Source organism: Fistularia commersonii, chromosome 14 (genome assembly GCF_037954325.1).
Source record: "Fistularia commersonii isolate RoL2024-O1a breed Wild chromosome 14, RoL_Fcom_v1.0, whole genome shotgun sequence".
Taxonomy (NCBI): Eukaryota; Metazoa; Chordata; class Actinopteri; order Syngnathiformes; family Fistulariidae; genus Fistularia; species Fistularia commersonii.
In genome coordinates this window covers 14789509-14812493 of record NC_141297.1, presented here as the reverse complement: position 1 = coordinate 14812493, position 22985 = coordinate 14789509, and the positions used below count along the sequence as shown (strand labels likewise).

The window sequence follows — 22985 nt, the reverse complement described above, 5'->3', positions numbered from 1 at the left end:
ATTGAATTTTGTAGAACAAAATCTTGTTTAACTCACCTCTCTCCACTCTTTGGTTCCTACGGCCTGCAAATAAAGCACGACCACTTGAAGTGGAAGGAGGCAGTATCAGAAAGGAAAGTATGGAGAGAAAAAGAGAAGAAGAATTGATTAATAAGGTTTATTATCTAGACAAGCTGATACTGATGAACCTAATAGATTAACTGCAGAAGATAACAATATATTATATTAAAATTGCAGGCCAGCTAACAAGATCTTGATTAAGATTTTCTTCATTAGCGTTTCAAATCAAAATCAACCTATGAGCCCCTAAAAAAATATGTCTGGAAAGTAAGAAGGAAAAGTACCAATAAATAACTCAAATACCCCTTGATTTGCTCCTGTGATTTGCTCCTTGCACATGGCGGATTTGACTTATGAATATGAGGAATCAGTCCTGTAAATGTCTGGTTAACAAATATGCTTGCTCATATCCAGGCTGCTCTTTCCCATGCAACCAGTATCTCCAGCTCTGCTCACATTGAATTTAAGATATCGGCTGAAAAAACATGTCTGTTTCCTTAATCTCTTGCAAATCTTCCATATCCTTCATTTCTAAAGTAGAGATTCAACTCTAAACTATCAGCACTTTTCCCCAAATTGTCATATTTGGGATTATATTTTTTAAAATTACATATTTGCATCGGGGTTAATAATCCATAGCACAATGTGAACACAAGACACAGGGGATAAAAACGAATGACCTAATTAAACATGTCAAAGTGATTCATATTTGATAACAGAAACCACCCTTCATTAAATTAATTAACACCATGTTTTGATAACAACACTGAATATGTGTCTTGTGACACGGTAACATTTTTGACATTCATACATTCGCAATTCAGTGAATAATTGGATTTGGAAATTAAACTGAAACCAAAAGTTCCGAAGTCTAATGGGATTTCTATCTTCCAGGTAAGTCCAACATATATTATAGTATGATATCTTCATCAAGCAGATTTTCCATTGCCCATCAACCATGGCCCATTTCCAGGCCCATGGTTCTAGCACGTTAGTTTAGGGCGACAATGTCACACATTGAACAAATGGCTGAATAACTTATTACCTGAATTACTTCTCATCACTTATATGAAGTTACAAGTTTGTCATGAAGTTATCTGATGTAAGAGAGGAGGATACAGAAAACGGTTAGATGAAGGAGGTCGAGTCACTATGGTGAAAGTAAAAGAAGAGGAAGAAGAAGTTGAAGCACTGTTATGATTATTTTTCTTTTCTCGAAATTATTTCGGTAGGCCTCAGTCGATGGAGGTAATATATTTCAAAGCTTAATTCCACTGAAACATAACAGTTTTACGGCTTAGCTCACTGTCATTACTGCCACTACTTGTGCCCTGATTCGGTTCAATTGTGCAGCAAATAATGATTTCTCATACAAACAGCCCTGACCATCGACTCTACGCACTCAATCATCCCGAAAAGCCACCAACAGGGGCCAGCTTAAGCCAGTGCGGTTGATATACAGCAGGGCTCGGCCCACTGGCTTCAGGGTTGGTTTTCAGGCACCTTCAAATTATGAGTAGTCTTACAGAAAGTGGTATAAGTGGGAAACGTAAAGGAAAAGCATGGATGTGGAAAGAATGTGATATATTGGCTGAACACGGACTCTTTTTTCCTTTGAGGTTCTGGTATCAACTTATTCACTTTGTAATAGGGTTGTTTAGTACAGTAGGAGCTACAGTTGGGATACACTGTGTTGTATTCTCTCATATAAATGCCATTTATTTAAATAGTTTTTCACCAGTGTTTTTTTTCAGTTGTGGTTCAGCAGTTTTTCAGCACACACATAGACAGAAACATCAAACCCAAACAATAATTGCCTCTTAGCTGGGGGGCAGAGGTGCATACAGGTGCATACAGGTACACACAGACAGTGATTAGTCACCAATAGCAAGATTACAGTGTTAAAAGTATTTAATTCCTGGTTTCTATAAGTAGTTGGTTATTAGAAACAATAAAATAACATTACATTTGATTCACAAGGTGAAGTTCAACAAAACAAATTAAAGGTTTTATTTAAATGTGCTCCCTTAAAATAAAAGTTAACTGCTATGGTTCATGTAGCGATTACCTTTCTGCTGGTAGAACAAAGGAAATTTTGGGGCGCTCAAATCGCATGAATTTTCCTAATGATGCCTTCAAAGCGGTATCCTTTTTAACAGATGAATTCTACTTCATAAATTTCAAAGAATGGTTTTCCAGAGACAAAAAGACTAATTTAGAATAGATCAAAAACATTATTATTAGCCCTGGCAAGTTATAAGCCAAATGTAGAGCAATATTATATAGGTTTGGAAGCTGGCATTTATCTTTGAAGATCACAAGTAGTCGGGCAAAAAGTAGGACAGTAAAATAATGACTTAAAACTCATTGTTTTCCTTCCCCACAGGGATATTTAGTTAGAAGTGTATTTGACAAGGAATATTTGATCAGAGGAAAAGCAAGACTACAGTGAACCTTGAAAGGTACAAGGACCCTTGCACTGACAATAAACCCCCAGCTGTCTCAGTGGTACCACTAATTCGCAAGTCTTTCACATTTAACCTTCAAATGATCAAATAATCTTGTCATATATAATAATAATAATGATTTGTCCTTTATTAATCCCCATGGGCAAATTGGTTCTCTGCAATTAACTCATCATGGATGAACCATGAGCAATAGGCTGCCATCAACCAGCCCCCAGGGGAGCAGTTAGGAATTCAGTGTCTTGCTCAACAACATTTCAACACACAAGGAGGAGAAGGGAGCAATTCGACTGTTGTTGATACTAGAGTGGAAACCAAGGTGCTGTTGGACACTTTGGAATGATACTCATTCCTAATCTTGTTGTCGGAGGTTGTCCACCAGCGATACGGGAGTAGTTAAGGGTTCAGTGTCTTGCTCAACAACACTTCGACACACATTCTATGTGATAATGAACAGCTGAAACTTTCATATTAGAGCTACTTTACAGAGTAGCTGTGTTTTTATATTCAGCATATTCAGTTCAATGTTTCCCCATCATCCCCTTGGCATCCACTTTATCCTGCACATATATTCCCGTGTATATACACCATCTTTCTTCATTTTTATGCACTTTTGGCACTAGTATAATCAAGTCTAGTCTAGTCAAATTTTATTTATATAGTACCAAATCAAAAAATAGTACTCTCATGACACTTTACATTTAAAGCAGGTCTCGACCACACTCTTTAAAATGATTCTCAGGAACTCATCACTCCCCCATGAACAAACACTTGCTGGGGATGGCAAGGAAACTGCCCTTTACCAGGCAGAAACATCAGACAAATAGCATCTCCATGCAGGCAGCCTTCTATCTCGGCCAGCCGGGGTAGAAAGAGAGAGAATAAAGGAGAAGGAGCGAGATAGAAAGCAAGAGTGTGACATAGACAATGAATGGCATGAGAGTTTGGAGGGACAGGCACAAACAATCCCATACAAATAACAGCGGCAGTGCTACCAGCAACCAGGCTGTTGGCATAATACAAAAATGGCTTCTATATTTATTGAAGAAATAATTAAATAACGATAGGTACGACCGCTGCTGTAAATCAAGCCACACACATCGGCAATCTAGAAAACGAGAGAGTCCAGAAAATCCGAAGAAGACATGAGGTTACAGGATAAACAGGATAAGAAGAGTGGTAGGAATGAGAGAAGTGGCTAATAGGATGCCCCTAAGAAAAGTAAGCCGACAGCAGCATACCTATGGGTTAGCCTTGCCCCTTACTCTGTAGGCTTTCTCAAAAAGAAAGATTTTAGAAGGATTTTGAGAGATTTTTGGCCCTTGTTTCAATTTTAGAGACTCGATTGACCGCAAGTAGCCCTCCATCTTGGGAGGTCTTTAAGATATGGGGCTGCCTGGCAGTATGGGGATTCTTATTCTATTCTTATTCCATTCTGAATTGTACAGGACGCCAGTGCAGAGAACCCAATAATGGGGAGATATTACCACTCAGACTAGTTCTTGTTCAAACCACAGCGCTCTCTCTGATGACAGTTTTGCATCTGTTGCTCATTACATTTACATTACATTACAGTCATTTGGCAGACACTTTTATCCAAAGCGACTTACAAGAAGTGCAATTCAGTCACCGAAGATACGAAGTACCAGTAGTCGGAAGTCAGAAGTGACCACTCAACCAAATAGCCATCTCAGCGCCATATACTGTACATACATAAATACATACATACATACATTCATTTCATCATTTTTTGGGGGGTTGGGGGCCAAGTGCGATTAGTAGGGTAGTGCTTAGTGAAGTAGTGTCTTGGCGAAAGATGGGCAGTGACCCTGCTGTTCTGACCTTTTTCGGGAGTACGTTCCACCACTGAGGAGCTAAGACCGAGAACAGCCGAGACCATTTCGATCGGCAGCCAGGGGCTCTGAGTGGGGTGAACAGTCGCCCAGAGGTGGCAGATCGCAGGGAACGGGTAGGGACATGTGGCTTGACCATAAACTGGAGATAAGACAGGGCTGTCCCATTCACTGCCTGGTAGGCAAGCACCAGGGACTTGAACTTGATGCGGGCAGCTACTGGAAGCCAGTGTAGGAACATTGGAAAAGAGTGTTTTCTGGCGCTGAGATTCCTTGATGTCATTTATTACAACTCAAAGAAGATTTTAATTATTTGTAAGAGCAGCAAATTGTGGTTGAGAGGTATTAATTATGTCACCATTGGTTTGGTGCGTTCAGTATTCAATGGACAGATACAGTATGTGTTCTCTACAAACTGCAGAAGCTGTTGTTTGCACTACACTTTTTAATCTTGGTATATTTGCTCAGAGAGTTCCATCAATTAGAGAGCGATGAGATAAAGCACCATAATATTCCAAACCAGTCAGGGTAACTGATTTAGTGCATTTCAGTAACCGCACTAGCACTTTTTTTTGGAGAATAGCTTTACCCCATTAGACAAAAACAAATTTTGCAACATAAGAGACAATATGAAAGAGCTACACACTGCAAAAACAAACATGTAAATGCTGACTCTGGGTATCTTATATTCAAAGCGGCAAAACAGGAGCTGAAATCATAAATCGACTGGAACTGAGGATTAGCGGGCCTGGTGAGCCTTTGTAAGTTACAAAATGGACTCCTGATTAGCAGTTATTCAGTCTTTGTTGAATGAAATTTTGCTTCAGCAGAATATTCTGCTTTGAGCTAAGCTGGATAAAGTAGAAATAAAGCACAAATTACAAAGTATAAAAGCACCATTTGGTAATTTCAGGACTAAACTCTCATATGTCCATGCACCAGCACACAAACAACGCCGCCTAAAAGGCAGTAATTGGATGAGTTAATAATTGGGCAAGTGTTTGCATCTCAGTGGACACCGTGATTCAGAGATGTGTAATGTGTAATTAACAGAGGAGAGATAACAGAGAAAGAGCAGGAGGCAGGGCTATTATACACTGGTATATCTTTGAGGGGGGGTAACAATCTTATCTTTGTCGGATTGTAAGCCATGCAGAAAAAAGAAGAAAAAAGAACACCGCTGGGTTATGTTAAAGAAATACAAAAACTTAATCCATATCAATGACAGAACATACACACGAGGGGGATTCAGCCTGGTTCAAAGTGCCCAACTGCCATATTTTCACCAGCAACTACAGTAATGATGGTTAATAGATAGGAAGTATTGTCTATTTGTCTGATATCAAAGTCTGGGGACCTTGATGCTCCCCAAGGTTATGGACTAACAGCAGCACAGAGTAGCAATGAGATCAGGCTAATCTGGGTCGAAGCGACATCAGTGTCCGCCGAAGAACCTGACTGATTACGTCTTTTATGGAAAGTGACTGAGAAAGGAAAGAGCCCATCTGGTCTGCCAGAGAGCAGCAAAATCACAAGGCAATTCCTCGTCACTCCGAACCCTACTCCTGCTCAGCTGTGGGTACCCAAGTGACTTGGAAAGTGAATGAAATGGACACAAACACAAATCAAATTCAACTCTTGTATAGATGTAAAACTCACCAATACACAGCAGAGGAGTCCTGCAGCACCACGCAGAAAAGACAGCTTTTCATTTTTACATCCGTGCACATTTTCACATCTAATTTGTTTCTAACTTATTGCAGCAGAATCTCCTGAAGAACTTGCGCACATTAGGTGACATATAATTCTGACAAAAAGCTAAATCTACATCCCTTCAGTGTCGAGTGCAATTGGAATTGGATAAGCATACTTCCAAATTCATCCTTTTCATGCAGAGTAAGCTGACAGATGCAATCACCAGTGCAAAGGTTTTTATTGACTGGGGATTTCTAGATGTTTGCCTTCTGGGTTTGCGCGGCAGGAAAATATAATCAGAGCCACCGGCTGTGAGGTGAAACAAACGAGAAGTGAAGAACACAAAAAGGGTGTTGAATGGGATGGAACAGAAACAAAGGGGGAACATCTGAATGAGTGAGGCAGAAAACATTATGAAATAATCCTAAAGAAATCCTAAAGAAATTGAACTAAGGCCTCTTCCAGAGGCCACATTTTTTTCCCTCCTAATTCCTGGTTTCTAAAATTCTTTATGAGATTGTATGAGATTATTATTATTTTGTAAATGAAAAGCTTTTATTTCTTTTTCATAGTGCAATCATTCATTTTTTTTTGAAGATATAGCAATGTGTTGTAATTTAACTTCCCATTCCTTGCATTCAACTCTTTTTCAAATCTTTGTGAGATCGTATGAGATTATTATTATTTCTTTTTCAAAGTGCAATCATTCATTTTTGGGGGGATATACCAATGTGTTGTAATTTAACTTCCCATTCCTTGCATTCAACTCTTTTTCAAATCTTTGTGAGATCATATGAGATTATTATTATTTTGTAAATGAAAAACTTTATTTCTTTTTCAAAGTGCAATCATTCATTTTTGGGGGGATATAGCAATGTGTGGTAATTTAACTTCCCATTCCTTGCATTCAACTCTTTTTTTCTGTCAGTTTGTTATGGAGGTCCATGAGTCATCGTGAGTCCATATGGACACTATATAATGCCATTCATGGCACTCTCTTGGCCACATGATGCTGTTACATCAGAGCATGTTATGAAAAGTAACAGCATACATCTATAAATCATTTGCAATTCAACCAAAGACTAATTTATGTCTTATTTGTATAATTTCTATAGTGCTTATATTACATATATATGTGCAGTTCACTGAAACTTAGGTCTATAGTGAGACCATATCAGATTCTTACTCAATCTTTGTTTAAACTAATAAATGTAATTTGTCACACTTGCTGATAAAGTTTAATTAATTTAATTTATCCTTTATTAATCCCCGTGGGGAAATTGGTTCTCAGCAATTAACCCATCATGGATGAACCATGAGCAGCAGGCTGCCGTCAACCAGCGCCAGGGGAGCAGTTAGGGGCTCAGTGTCTTGCTCAACAACATTCAAACACACGAGGAGGAGTTCGGAATTGAACCAGTTTCTGGTTCAAGTCAACTGTTTTTGAGACTAAGGTGGAACCCAAGGTGCTGTTGGACACGTTTCTCATCCCTAATCTTGTTGTCGGAAGCCAGTTTCTGAACTCAATTATTTTGACCTGAATTATTTATAACACCCTGCTTCCTCTGAAAAACACACAAAGGGTTTTATTATTCTGCCTGATTCTTCCATTCACTTTTACAAATCAATATCACAATTGTGCTCATCTTCACTACATGACCAATGTCTATTCATTTATTAATTTAATCTACACTTGCTTACAGGTATAATCCTAATCCTTTAACTCGTATAATAGGACTTAAAAAGATGATGAATAATGTTTAAGCAATGTCCCAGATAAGCATGTGGGTGGATGGGTGGCAGGATTAACGCTTTAACAGTTATCTTCACATTCAAAAGCAATTATCCAATATATATATTATAATGTGGTTCCCCTATACATGTATAATAACATCTAGAAAAACAGCACTTTTTTTTTTAAATTCAATACCAATTATGCCGTTCTACAAGGTAAGGCACTGTAGTCTGCACCTGGGGGACAGAGATTTGATATATTTCTACTATTGTTTTTTATACCCTCAAACCAGGAACTCAATGTACTTGCTAAGACATAAATGCTCAGCCCCACAAGTTTAATCCGGTGTTTCCATGAGGGGGTTACAAGAAATCATGTCAATGATTGGTGTGTGTGTGTGTGTGTGTGTGTGTGTGTATGTGTATGTGTGTGTGTGTATGCGTGTGTGCGTGCGTGCATACGTGTCCATCAAGGACCTAAGACGTACCCCTGGTGTAATGACGCAGTTAACAGTGCAGTGACAGTGAAATGATAGGAGAATTAAAGCGGAAGACAAAGGTGTCTGTCTTGCTAGAACAGAGACAACCATGGTTTTGCAAACATTTTACATAGATAATGGTTCGAAGTACATTCACATTTTGTGGCTCTATCCTGCACTTCTACCTCTGTTTACCTGTGAAACACTGCAATACATCACATTTTCTGTCGAACTGGGGAGTAAAAATACAGTCACATGCATGGTGGCAAAATTCAGCTGGTAAATTTAAAAGCCTAAGCTGTCGGACATCTCACCAGATGCCCGTTTGGGTGATGCATGCAGGGAACACATACCAGCTTATCTATTGATCACCTGCCGAGAGCAGGGGAAAGGCCAGAGGACCCAGATCCACTGGAGTCCGATCACTGAAAGTCTACTGAGCACTGATGAAAAACAATTCACACCTTATACATATATAAATATATACACCGTGTGTTTGTGTGCATATATATATATATATATATGATTGTATGATTGCTACCACTTTGTACATGCAACAACCTCCTTATAAAGTAGTTTTTTGTTTTTTTTTATTTAAATGAGATGCATTATTTTAATTTATGAGACTAATAACATTGCCAGCATTTGGTTGGATGACCAGGAATGTCTGACTCAAAAGAAGCTGCTCACTCTCGCTCAGATCTCATTAGGAGACTTCAGGGGGAATTGTGGAGCTGTGACCTCATTTATTTAGATGTATGATTAGCAATTGCCTTTATTCAATTGGTCTGCAGAGCTTATATTAAATCAAATGAAAATAATAATTAAACCTGAAATAATATGTCAATAAAGTGTCCATAGAATTGATTATGAGAAAGTTTGAAAGTAAAACCACAACAGCTTCTGTGAGAATATTAAATACTTTTATCCTCATGTCTGTCATATGAGATTACAGACATGATTTCTATCTGGGTTTGACTATTTGGACTGTTTACTTCAAAATCTTACCGAAGATTCCAGGTCTTAGTGAAAAGCCTCCATGCTTTTCATGCCTTGGATGAAAATCTGTTTGTACATTTGTTAAAGTGTATTGCCTTTTCTTTTACAGACTAAATGACAATCTTTCTTTTACAATTTACAATTTTTAGTCAAAATACTGATGTTTGCCTGGTTTTAACATTTGACATTTTAAATGCAGGTATGAGGATGGGTACTTCAAAGGGAACATGTAAAGATACAAAGTTTAACTCAGTGGCAGAGGGTGATCTACTTGACAAGAGAACATCAACTTGCTGTTGTTGTTAACAGAACACAAAATGCTTACTACTGCCCAAGTGGAAGTAAAGTCCCTAAGGTTGTAGATTAATGAAAACAAATCAAATCCCACTTTTAAACAAGTGTTAATTGGTGCTTTTAAAACTGTCACTGGATTCTCATTCCTTCAGTCGCACGCTTTGTTTTTCTTGGTCAGCCAATTGGGTGATTTGGCAGGGCCAGACAAAAGGTTTAATATAACAATACCCCCGTATTATCCTTTCAATACTTTGGACCAAAAATAAACGATTGGAAAGCAGAGGTAACCCTCAGACCAAGAAACAAACCCTTATACAAATGAGGCAACTGTTCAGGATGTGAGCAAAACAGTCTCTTGTCACTGAAGGGCTCAAAGTGTGCTCTATATCCCACTGGGGGAGGGAGGGATCACCGGCCTGTTTTTCCAGTGGTGGGTTGTACAAGGCTCGCCAGCTACCCTTCAAAAAGGTGTCTGGTCCAAAGAAGTTAAATTACTTTAATTCATTCACTTGTGATAAACAAGTGATAACAAGTTATGTAGAGGTCTTATTATTAGTAGTTTGAGACTCCTTCAAGCTTGGGGTCGTGAGGGTCAGTAGCAGGACATCAAGGGGAACCTATATTCGATGTTTTCTCTCTAGGGGCTATGGGCGGGAGCAGTCTGTCACAAAGCATTTCAGGTAGGTTGGAAGAGCATCAGATTTCCTTGGTAACTGTGATAACTAATCTAATAGAGGTTGTGTCCAGATTATCTTGGTCCAAGAGGTTAGCTGGAAAAGATCACCCAGCTTTGTAAGACCAGACCTGCTGAGGCTGGCACACAGGCCAGTGGAAGTCTGGGACCCCAGAAAATTATTGAGAGCCTGGGACTCTTCCATCAGCCACCTGCCCGAGGGGTCATTGTCAACCTACATGATACAACCTGCCAATCATGGAGGAATAAGCTATAGAAGGATTTGAGTCCAGTCTGATTAAATATCCCTGGCTGCATCAAAAAAACCTATCTGTTTCTACCTTACTGAAAATGTGAATGAGGCCTTGTTGAGGATAGAGCACCGCTGCTGGGTCCAGTGTTTTCCAGACCAGAAGAACTCCCAAGATTAGCCTCTGGATCTCCTCTAACACGCCCCTTAGTGGTGTTAGTTCAATAAGCTTGTGCCAAAGAGTTGAGGTTATCAGACTGTTGATGACCAATATTCTCCCCTATATGACAACTGAGGCAGTAGCAACCTCCACTTTGACAGACATTTTGTCTTTTTTGCATACCCATTGTCTTCCCCTAAAGACCTCAGTCCCTTTGCACACCCCTAACAAGTGTAAAGGCTGCCCCTCTCCAAGCTACCCAGTAGCAGAGCTTTGCTCTTCGCCCAGTTGACCTATGCTGAGCTTGCCCTCTCATACAAAGGGACATTGTTGATAAAGTGCTGGAAATCATCCTGGTTGGATACAAATACGTCGACAACATCAACATAAGCTCACAGACTGAAGGAGCACTTGTGTCCCATAGGCCCAGGCAAAGGAAAGCTGTGTAGCTGGTGAGCCATGAGACTAAAGGCTTGATGGCTAAAGCATGGAGCTGTCTGGAGATGCGGGAGTCTTGTCTTATTCCCCGTCGAAATGTAATTGTCCGCCTAAGCCCTGTGCCCATTTTCACCAAGCATTGTACATTGTGATAAAGTATATGCAACCAGGATATAAATTTTTTTGCTGAGCTGAGTGCCCAAATTAAATGGTAAGGGTGTTCCTGGTGTTCAGCCTAAAGGCAATTGGTTTAGAGCAGTGTTGTGTTCTTCAATGATTAGTTCCAAGTTGCAACTAAATGATGAAGTGAAAATTCAACTGAGTTTATGTTACATGTAAGTAATCGGGGTAGGAGGGTATTTGAGATGTAAAACCTATTGAGTCTGTCTGTTGACACCTGATAGCCGCAGGCCCAGACCCAGATTAACCATTTGGTTTTGGGTTATTTTATCCCATAAGCATGCAGCAGACTATGATCGGAAATGGCAGAGGGTTCTCTCAGGGTCTGAGAGAATGCTGAATTGGGCACCGAACCCATTCTGTCAAAATTACCATCAAGGGTGCAATTAAAATATCCACCAACAATTATATTTTCTTGCTGGCATGTATGAAGTTCATTCATGCGAGTGTGGAACACGTTCACTGTCTGCACCACTGATCGGTGCATATACATTAACAAGGCAAAAGACAGAATATATATATGCTATCATTACTCTTACAATCAGTAGACGGCCTTTTGCAACTTTGGCAGACGACAGAGAGACTGTGTTGGCTGAGGCCTTCAGGAGGATGGCTACACCTGCACTTATGGTGGTTCTGTGGCTGAGGTAATAGGGTCCATCCACAGGCCCTGTCCACTTTATCTTGCTGAACTTTGTTTCAGTAAAAACAGTACATCCAGCTTTTTCTGGCAAAAGATGTCAAAGATTAGTGCTATCTTGTTTGTCTCTTCCAGCATTGATGTTTAGGGAGACAATTCTTAAGAGTAGGATGGACTGGAGAAAGAAAAATGCCAATGGAAAATGTGGACATGATAGTCACCGGAGGAAATGAAAAAGCAGGAGTGATACATGATCATATTACTTCCTTTTCCTTATAGATTTGCCTATTGTTGACTTCCTTGAAAATGTGGCGTGTTGCTTTAGGAAGGCCTTTTCCTTTCACTCAAAGGATAAGGGTTTGCCAGCTTGCTAATGACATTACAGATCTTATGAATCCCTTAGTATCACCAAAGTAACCCATAACTTTCATTTTCTTGTGGTAGGTGTCACCTAAAAAGTCATTAATGACCTCAGGGCTGTAAAGGTCATTCACTTCCTTATTACTTCCGCAAAACAAAGCAATGTCTGACTGGGAGCAACATTCCATGTCATCTTCCTCACTTAACTGGCTCCCTGACTCACCTTTACAGTAGCTTTGTCATTCCTGCCTCCAGAGACACTAGGAAGCTCACCTGCTCCTACTATTTCCAAGTAGGAAGCTGTCTTGTTTTCAGTAACATTCCACTCCAGGATGGGAGTTTTTGGTACATGCTCAGCCTGCACTGAGTCATTATTGATGGGCAAAGAACTCTGCTTTGCGGGACACACAGTATGTATGCAGCTGCGGCACCAGTGGGCGCACTGGCAGGCGCATACGTGGGCAAACTTTTCAAACTTCCTATGTTTGTCTTCCAGTTCATTTGGAAAGAAGGGCGGCACACCGGAGACGGTGATCCACATGGATCGTTCGGGCAAAGGAAACACTTGTATACAGGTTTAGCATTAAGCATTTAGCTGGTGGACGGGGGCTTTGGTCTTCAGGAATACTACCACGGCTTTGCTGGCTCTGGACATGTATGTCAGGTTTTCATGTCCTACCTGCTCGATAACTGCCCGCAGTATTCCCTCAACCGCCACCTTGCTGTCTGGCGGTACTATCCCCACTCCCTGCCCGAGGGGTGGAGGTGGTACCAAATGGTCTGCCCGCTTCCTTTCACAGCTTTTTTCCTGGCTGTGCTTGTCCCAAACATGTATTTTCATGTTAGAGCATTTAACCAACACACCTACAACAAACAACAAACACCAACAAATCAACCATCAGATTTCAGCCATTATTTGTGCCAGGCAGAGTTAAAGTCAAAGAACTCTGCCTGGAGGCCTGCAGAATCAGATTCACAGGCACTCTAGCAAGAAAAATAAGAGTTGATGAAACTATTACTTCAACCAATCACAGTTCAAGTTGCGACACCAAAGCCTTCCAGATGGGTATGGTAATGTCAGTATGACACATGCCCTTTTGACTGGATAGTCAGAGAGTATAGAAGCCAGAGCTACCAGCTGCACCTGTAGCAAGCTGCAGGGACACAAATATAGTTGTATTGATAGAATAGCTAATCTGTCAACCCATGATGGCTGAAGGATGAGAAGAAATTGATGTGGTTGCAGATTTATCGTTAAAGCCATTTTCAAGACCGACTTATCAAGAAAAGCTGGTCAACGTCATGAGCGGTCAGACAATTCCGAAGCTAGCAGGCCTGTTACAGCGATGAAACTTACAGTACGCTACCTATGAGCAGTACCCCTGGCTCACAGGCTCAATGGAACACTGCAAATTGTATAGCTGGGATTGCTTGTTATTTGCCACTGATCAACGTAGTGTTTGGAGCCACACTGGGTTTGTAAATTTGACTTGCCTAACCAAGGCAGTAACAAGACACCGGAGCACATGTGGACACTTAAAAGTGGTGCTGTCTAAAACTTTTGGGGAAACCAGAGTGGATCTAGAGCTGAGTGAGCAAGTGCGCAGAGCAGCGAGTAACACAGTGCGGCGAGCACTTGTCCTGCGTTATGCAATGGGAACAGGTGTCAAGGAGCAGTTTATAAGATTTGAAGATGTTACCAGTGGGAAATCAGCCGATGACATTGCAAGTCTTATTATCCGATTTTTGGTGGGAAGTGACTGGGTAAAGTTCTGGCACAGTGTTTTGATGGCACAGCGGAAATGTCTGAGGCGATAGAAAAGGGCTTCTTGATGGAGGTGAAGCACATGGATAATCTATAAGACAGAGTAACTGAATTGAATAGAGGATGGATTTTGTGTACATATAATCCGAATTTTTGGTGAGTATATAATATTGCAATTTTATGAAGGTATTATTATTTCTTTATGCGTGTCGTAGTTGTAACTGCAGTAGAAGGAGACTTGTGCACTTTGGGTTTGTTTCTTAAGCAACAGCATTTATTGTGGCTACAAGAGTTATCTCTGCAATGCAACGGCTCTTTAACTGCATTTCTGCCATAAAACAGTTGAGGGGTGGATTGATAAATGAAGCACTACTGAAGGCCTAGGTGTGAAATGCATGGCCTACCACTGGAAAAAGGTGAGTGGAAAAGTGCTCCAAATGGCCTAAATAAAGTACTGTCAATCTTCTCCCTCTTGCACAACTGCACAGGAAGAAAGAAAGCAAGAGAAACAAATAACTAAGACACCAGTAAGACCTCAGGATAAGGAAGAATTAGTTTAAACCATGCTGGCAACCAGCCTCTTGAAATTATTGGGGATAAAGTAAATAGATTTATATCACTGCAGGTGACTGATGCTATTATACATACACATGCACGCATACACAAGAGACAAACACACATGCACATGAACAAGTTATATTTGCTCCAATTTTGGTCTCTGACATGGCAAATTTAATCACGGCTGGATTCAGTGATTACAGCAAATAAAAGCTGGAGCTATTAATTTGTTTCATGGTCCATGCAGCTGCTGATATAAAATTTTGGGCTGAAAACACAAACAGCAGAAGTTTCCTGCTTCATACCCCCTCCGTAAAACTCCACAGCTTTTTGCAGCCCATCGGTGACTCAGCTTAAAAAAAATGAAAAATATAACCTCCCCATTGCAATGATGTATGTTGGACTTGCGTGATGTACTTTTTGGTCAAGAAAAAAATTAGAGTGGATGATTTGGCCTATTCTAATTTATTTCCATATGATGCAGTAATACTGATGCTCAGCTGAAGTCAAGGAAAAATAAAATGAAACCACACCTGCTTTGGAACCACAGAATATTAACTCCTCCTTTTGCTTTGAGTCAGAATTCCACAGCAGATCAAACATGTTTATAGGAGGTAGCAGAGCAGCTTTCTATTAAATGGGGGCATAACAAAACTGATTTTAATTTTGATAATTGCTGTAATTCAATCTAAATACTGGTGGAAATGAGGTGAGCAAAGAGACAAACATGCTTGTCCACAAAGACTATCAGTGCTGGCAAATGATGTTACATAAGAGTTGTGGGATGTTTCATATGGGAGCCTGATCGCAGTTTTGATGGTGGTGGATAGAAATAAAACTTGTAAGTGCTGTGTAGCCGCAGCAGTTGCACAAGGACTTGAGTGTGTAGTGTTCCTCCCTTCAAAGTTTTAATGATCCCGGGTCATGAGTCAGTTCAACGTATAAACTCTAAGTCTGACTTTGCTGTTCTAAGTGAAAACACGTCAATGCAAAAATAGCAAAGCATGGGGTGTAAGGAAAACAGAAAATATTACACTCAGCTGTTTCTAAATGAGTAGAAAAAAAAAAAATATCCCATGAATTTCATTATTCCTATCGGAGGTCAAAACAATGTATCATACAGATGTGAATGTCTCAGACTGAATGTATGTACTTTTTTTCTCTTCCGACTCATATTCTCCTCAGGGAATTGAATTCCTCACAGCAACTGCAGCTCGAATAGAGAGAAATTTTCCTCGCACTGAGAAATGCATGAAAGCCGTTTGCATTTCTCCAAGGGCAGCATCAAAGTGGCTGAGGTCAAACATGCCTTGAATTTATTAATACCTTGCCAAGATGGGACCGACTAAAACTGTGCTACGGGTCAACATAAGTGAATAACAGTAAGACAGAGCATGTTTGAAGGTAGCTGATTTTAAAATGAATCATGTATCATTAAAATGTAAAAAAAAAACATAACTGACAGGGAATAACACCTGTGTGCATTCAAGCTGAACATGGAGTAAAAACAATTGTACTCATCAATCACACATAAGGATACAGAGGATCTTAATATGCAACATGTATTTACCTTTTCCATGTACATTGAAGCCAGTGGCTTTCTTTGGAATAACCCCAAATCATCAGGATGAAGGTCTATCACATCACCCTCTCCCACAGGTGCACACATGTCCCACACACACACACACACACACACACATTGCTCCTTACCGATGCTTATATTTCCTGCATATACTGTATTCGCCACAGGTGGGCAAATTAAAATAAACATACAGAGAGGGGCATCATGTAATTTGCAAGCAGAATAACACAAACCCAAATTAATTTCCACAATGACCAGGCAATGCGGTACAACATTCCCAAGGACAAACTCTGAGTCATCAATAAATTAGATAAGAGGGAGCTCCTTCAAAACCTTTGGTATCTTGTTCTAATACCTTAAAAAAGCAGAGGAACGCTGGTTCCTAAAACTGGTGGAGAAACCCGCAGAATGTACAAATTATCAGCATTCTCTTTGCATCATGCAGGGAAACAACATTTAATCTAAGTGACAGTTTCAGGTATAAGAAAAATAGAGAAGTACTTCACTGAAAAGAAAGCAATATCTGACTGGGCCATTGTATCAAGTACAAAAGCTTTGTTCATCCTGCATCCTTCTCTCTCTGCTCTATTTGTGAGTTTTGTATTCTGTGTTTCTGTGACGTTGCCAAATTTGATCCCAACAAAAACCTAATTTGACAACATGCACGCTCATCTTCTCAGTCTCAGGATGTCAGAGGCTGTCCGACACTGTATCTTGTTCTTTTTAGGTTTTCCGTGTCTTTCTATACCTTCACCCCAGTTATTTAATGAAGTCAGACTATATTTGTTTTTATCTAAAAAGGTTGAAGCTCGCAGATGAGTCATTATTATAGAAAAATAAAGGGAAGAAAAAACAGAAGTAATAAAACTATTTCAATGTCTCCAAAACAGAGACAGAACTGCAATCCCCTTAATCCACAGTAAATTAAAGAAATTAATCCCTAAGTCCCTTTTGAAGGGCGCCTTTTTAAACCACTTCTAATACTTATTGCAATATTTTGAATAAATATATCATGTCACAGAGGGTGATACACACTGTCTGGTAAACATCACTCACACAATCATGCGAGTTTAGCGCTAGAGGCAAAGACAGTATCTGACATCTTGAGATGAATGAAAGCTTCAACAACCAGAGATGGTATTGTTGGTTTTTGGAATTACACTTTATGTTAAATTCTGTTGTTTTTTTCTTTTCTTTCTGAAATAAGTTAAAAAATATCTATGCTGCTTATCTTGCAATTAGGGCAAGGGCTGGAGCTGTCATTGGACAAGAGGTTCACTCTGGAATGGTTGCCTCTCAAACAGTCAGTCTCTTGTTAACTGGTCCAGGCAATTTAGGCTCTCCAATGAACCCACTGCATGTTTTTGGACTACAGCAGGAAACTTAAGAACGTGAAGGAAACCCACACATACATGGGGACTATTCGAAAACTCTACACATAAAGGCCCCCTGTCAGAATTGAACCCGGGACCTTCTTGCTGTGAGGTGGAAGTGCTTATCACTGGGCCCCTGTGCCACCAAGTAAATAGATACATAAATAAGTTGCATTCCACTTGGTTGTTGAGACCGACTTAAGCTTAAAAGATAAACATAAACCCAAATACATATTTACTTTGGAACCACTAGTCACTGATGACTTCTACTAATTACTGTACTTTGAGTTCGTGCCTTAAGCTTTTACCTCAGATATCCATCTTTCAGTCACTTTCAATGATTCACTGACACAGCAGTGCCAAATATGTACAGTCTGACAGCGATCACAAATGGCTTATTGAATGATTCTTGACCTTTCACATCTTGATATAAGCTTAGGCAATGAGTCAACTGGACGCTCTGCTGTCTCACATAAGATCAATTCTGAGCTCCTCCCTGCCAACAGCAAGAGCTTCCTGCAATTATGGAAGATGCACTACAACAAAGACAATGACATCAGGTGTAATCTTGTGTCTGCCAATTCAAATTCAAACACTTTTATTGTTGTTACACAAAGTGCATCAACATTGGTAGACAGCAGCTCTTAGATCCAGTGTTGTCTCAAAAACAAAATTAAAAAAGCACAAAACAACAATAGCAGCAAGTATAACTTAAAAATATAAGACAATAGCTAAATAGATAAATAAATAAATAAAAAAGTAGGTATGTGCAATGGAGTCACTTGGGCTTTATTGCACAGTACTGTATTTAATGTTCTACAGTTCAAATTTGTCTGGAATTTAATGCAATGACAGCTGAATTTTTGCACTGAATTTCCTTGCCTTTTGAATATCTTAGATTAGCAAGTAATCATGTCCTCACAGGCTGCCTCTATAGATGTACTTTTAAAGAACTTACAATCCAAAAAACAAACTTTTGTTTTTTGTGAGTTTAGCACATTTTTCTATTTTTAATACCTTCTCAATATCAGACCATTTTTAGGTAATGCAACAGGTGTTCAGCTTTTTTCTCACACTTGTCATTCCCATCTCCCAGTTACAAATTAATGCCCTCCCGCTTTTCAACAGCTGTCCCTTGAAGCAAAGTTACTGAACTAAATTGTGACTAACCTGTTTTTGTACAATGATTTTTTTTCTTAATTTGACTTGGACATTTGCTATCATTAGACAGTCCGCAATCTACAGGTATTGTGGCCATTTGTAGAGCTCTGATTATACAGTAGATGTAAGGGTTGATGAAATGATTTACAATAAATGTGGAAAAGGAAATTGATTTAGTCAATCCTTGCTCTTCTTGTCTCCGCTGATTACTTCCTCCCAGTCCTAAATTGTTGTCATATTTGTTCCATGGCACTTGCTACTCTGCAATTTCCTGCTGAATACTCAGCAGCTGAGACTCAGGCTGAATAGTATCAGCAGGGAAAAGCTGTAAGTTTAATCTCATGTTTCAGAGTGGAAATACTCACATTTTTACTTTAACCTATTGTTTCATTAAGCTGATGGTTCAGTGCAGTGATGGCTACAAAATAATGACAGCATCAGCATTTTAACTCATTTCTGCATTTCACTGACCTGATGGCAGAATGCTACTGCCAAATATTACATTATGCAGTCAGTAAGTGTACTTATAACTACATGAAAATTGATATAACAGAAATGATCATATCAATGTCCCCCAAGTTTTATTGTTTCCCAGATTTATACAGCGCCTCGTGGAAACTGTGAGTGGTCCAATGTTCTCCTCAGTTCTTTCGTGTTCTAGCAATGGAACGCAAAATTCCTAATCATGTTGGTTAATGTGTGCAAAGACAATAAGGTGGTAAAAACGGTTATGTTACTCAGGCAATGCCAGTCTGCTATCACTCGCTGTGTTGCATGGCTTTTGATACATAGGCTTTCCAACTTAGTTGACTTAGTTGGGGAGTATATTTAACTGTGTAACAATCTAAAATAACTTCATCTAATACCAGTTTCATATTGTGAATTTTAAACAAGATAAATGAATATTTCCAATGGTTCCTCATAAATCTTGCATGTACCTGTTTGGTTTCAAAGAGTTTAGTTCTGGACAAATGAGTTAAACAATGATTATATATTTATCGTTACATGAAATCTGTTGATTTATCTATTATAACCCAAGATAATTCATTAAATATGAGTGAAGACAACACTTCCTGTACTTGTACCAACCATTGGAGATGTTACTACTTTAAGTGATCATGAAAAAATTTGGTAAATAGAATTGACTTTAAAGGGCCATTTCTTACTATTGTTAAAAATGACATTCTGCTGGACAGCTCTTGCTTCAGGTGTTGTTGAGATGATGTGATGATTCAGGAAGACAGTTTGATAGGAACCATTATTCCTTGAATTTGATGGCCTGCCAGATGCCACAACACAGCACAACTTTTTTTGATACACTAATAGTGGAAGTCACATCCATTTTTTATTTATATATATTTTTTATAAAGTCCCCATTTGCAAGTTTTGTCACTTGATGAAAAAAGTTAAGTCATTCTCTGACTCCCTTTAATCTATAATAAGCACCACGAGCAGTGATGATTATAAAGAAAAGAGACGGGTGAGGCTGAGGGAAAAGGAAGGCTGCATGAAGCGCAGGGGGGGGTTGTGCTGGATTCAAGCCCGGGTTGCTGCGGAAAGAACTCTCCCATCACACACAGTGAGCATCTGGGACAGCCCCGTGAAAAGGTACTTCCAAATCAAACTAGACACACTGCTTCCTCTTCTCAATTCACAGAGCAGTAAGATGTGAAGATCATGGATGTATCCATGACAAACTCCAGTTCCTGGGCTTTTTCATGTGGACCCACGTAGTTGCATAAAGAATAACGTTAGACTACCATACACCGCACAGCCAAAAAATAGAACAATGTTCTTGGTCAAACATCAACAATGATGGCTGCCTTCAACTCCACATTGCAGAAAACTTGCGACATTTCAAAGAAAGTTGTGCGACATGAGAAGATTTGTGACAGAAACAAGAATAACGTGACATATATTCTGTAACCAGTGAGACAAGAAATAAACAGTGGAAGCAAACTGCATAACCAACTATCCATTTGTTTGCCTTGCCATAGATTACTTTAAGTGTGATATCCAAGCCCGGGGTGGCTGCTTTGTACCATGTATTATTAAAGCTGTACAATTTTTCTTCCATTAGATCAAGACGGTATTGTTTTGGAACATGGCATCAAGCATTTCTGATGGATAACACTGACAAAGGAGATTAGGTAACCTAAACAGGTCATTTTAGTTTACAAAATCAAAAATAGATGAAGAAAAACACTGTTAAGAGGAAACCTGTTTTTTGGAAGAAAAGCTTGCATCTCTTTACGTGCTTTCTGCATCTCCGGGTCACATTGTACATTTTCATTATTCCACCTGTCATATGTTAGTGGTGTCTCTCCTAATGATGTCTTCTGACTGTAAGCCGTCCGCAACAGGTAGCTCAGTGAATCACATTTGCTTGTGTTGCCCTGACTGATGCAGGGACTCATGCATCATTTCTCACTGTCTGTACGGGTTGGAGTCCAGTGGAGACTCAGGCTGTCGCCATATTTGTGACCGGTCAGATATATTACCCATGGAACCTCGTATCACTCAAGGTTTAGTGCAAGACAGCTGTGCCTGCCAGCTGTCATTTGTATACTTTGTTTTAATGACTGATTGTTCGGCCTAATTTGAGATAATGTTTTTCAGAGAAAATTGGACACTGTAGTTCTCTCACAAGTACTGCACAGCTGGACACATTTAACCTGAAATAAATGTTGCAAATCAGGAGAGAAAATGGGATGAAGCGCTTTCTAAAACCGGTAATTCAGCAGCTTAGGCTGCCAGCTGCAGGGACAATACACAACTTGAGGATTATTTATTTTATTTTTGTTGATACTTTTTCAACTAAAGCATTTTTACAAGCATGTCTTTGTGACCATTTAATTTGTTAAAAAATGCTCAGACAAACTAAACACTGAATAAGAACACTGAATTAAAAACTGAGATGGACTTCCTTGTGACTCATCAGAAAAAGACATTCAGGAATATTATTTGCTCATTATACCCTCTGAGAAGTGAATTTTCTAAATAAGAAAAGGACCAAGATGTATATACCACTATGAATGATGCTTTTGATCACAATTTTGTGCCATAATGAGCAAGGGTTGTAGAAAGAACTCACTAAAAATGTATAAAATGTATCCTTCTTGTTCCTCAGTACTTGTTGTTGTTTTAGCTTTGTAGAACCATATGATGTCATGATGAAGTTGCCCTTGTATTTAATGATATAAAATGAATTTCTTGGCTTGTCCTTAGAAAATAAAAACTGCTTTGGATATGATCAACATCGAGTGTCTAAATTCAGAGTGACCTTTCATCATCAAATTCTTGGCAGCTCCTCTCACCCAAGTGAAGCCTGATTCCAAATTGCTCCAGATACAGTATGAAGAGCAAAGACAGAGTTCTCATTTTAGTCCAAAATACTTAAATTACAGAAGAATTCTACCTTTATGCTACTGAATATTGTGTGTCCACTTAGGTGACTTGGGTAACTGATTGTTAGCCCTGACACTCATTGGCTCAAAAATCACCTCTGGGACACTGGATCTGTGTTCAGTCATCACCTACCACTTAGATTATCCCAAAGATACTTACAGTGACTTACTGTCATTCACAAAACCCAGCCAGCGGCTAGGTTCAGCCACATCACCTCTGTGGTGTAATTAATATTGATGAGTAAATGTTGGCTTCAGAAAGTCTCTCACTGGGAAAGCTTTGCTGGCTTGAGCATGAAAACCTCCTAAGAAGCATTAATAAAAAATAACAACCACCAAACTAAGTAAGCATACCTCTGCTATCAAAAATCTAAACGTAGAAACTCAAGAGCAGTTTACTATCATGCCATGTAAAGGTTCATCCGGTGTCCTGAGGCATTGCAGAAGCTTTCGTCAGCCTTCAAATCTTCAGTGAATGAGGTGAGGTAAAAATGACTACAGAAAGGGTAAGGTTATAACAAGTTAATCCACAAATAACCAAGCTGGATGCAAGAGAAAACTGCCTTTGGCTTTTCCAGTGCAGTGTCAGGAATGCTTACTGTATGAGTTCATACAAACTGTTTTATGCGATGTCAAAAGAAAATGAAATGGCTCAGCTAAGTTCTCCGTTTTTCTTATTCTTCCTTTATTCTTATTGACTTGAAAGCAAAAAAATCACCAGCATCCAGAACGTATGAAACAGACCCACAGAACCACATCAGCCAGATTTTAAAACAGTTTTTTTTTTTTTAAATACAAAATATTTTTAACATGTCCTGTGTACTAATCTCTGCTAGTACATCTTTATGTATGGGATCCT

General features: G+C 39.4%; 1 protein-coding gene across 1 annotated transcript in view; it reads right to left on the bottom strand.

Annotated features, from left to right (window-relative positions):
• The window catches only part of LOC147227366 (copine-9-like), an 85540-nt gene that overhangs the window by 59020 nt on the left and 3535 nt on the right, over positions 1-22985 (bottom strand). Inside the window, exon 3 of the mRNA XM_086159736.1 lies at positions 37-83. Coding sequence (XP_086015862.1) covers positions 37-83 — 47 coding nt within the window. The remainder of the gene's footprint in view (positions 1-36; positions 84-22985) is intronic.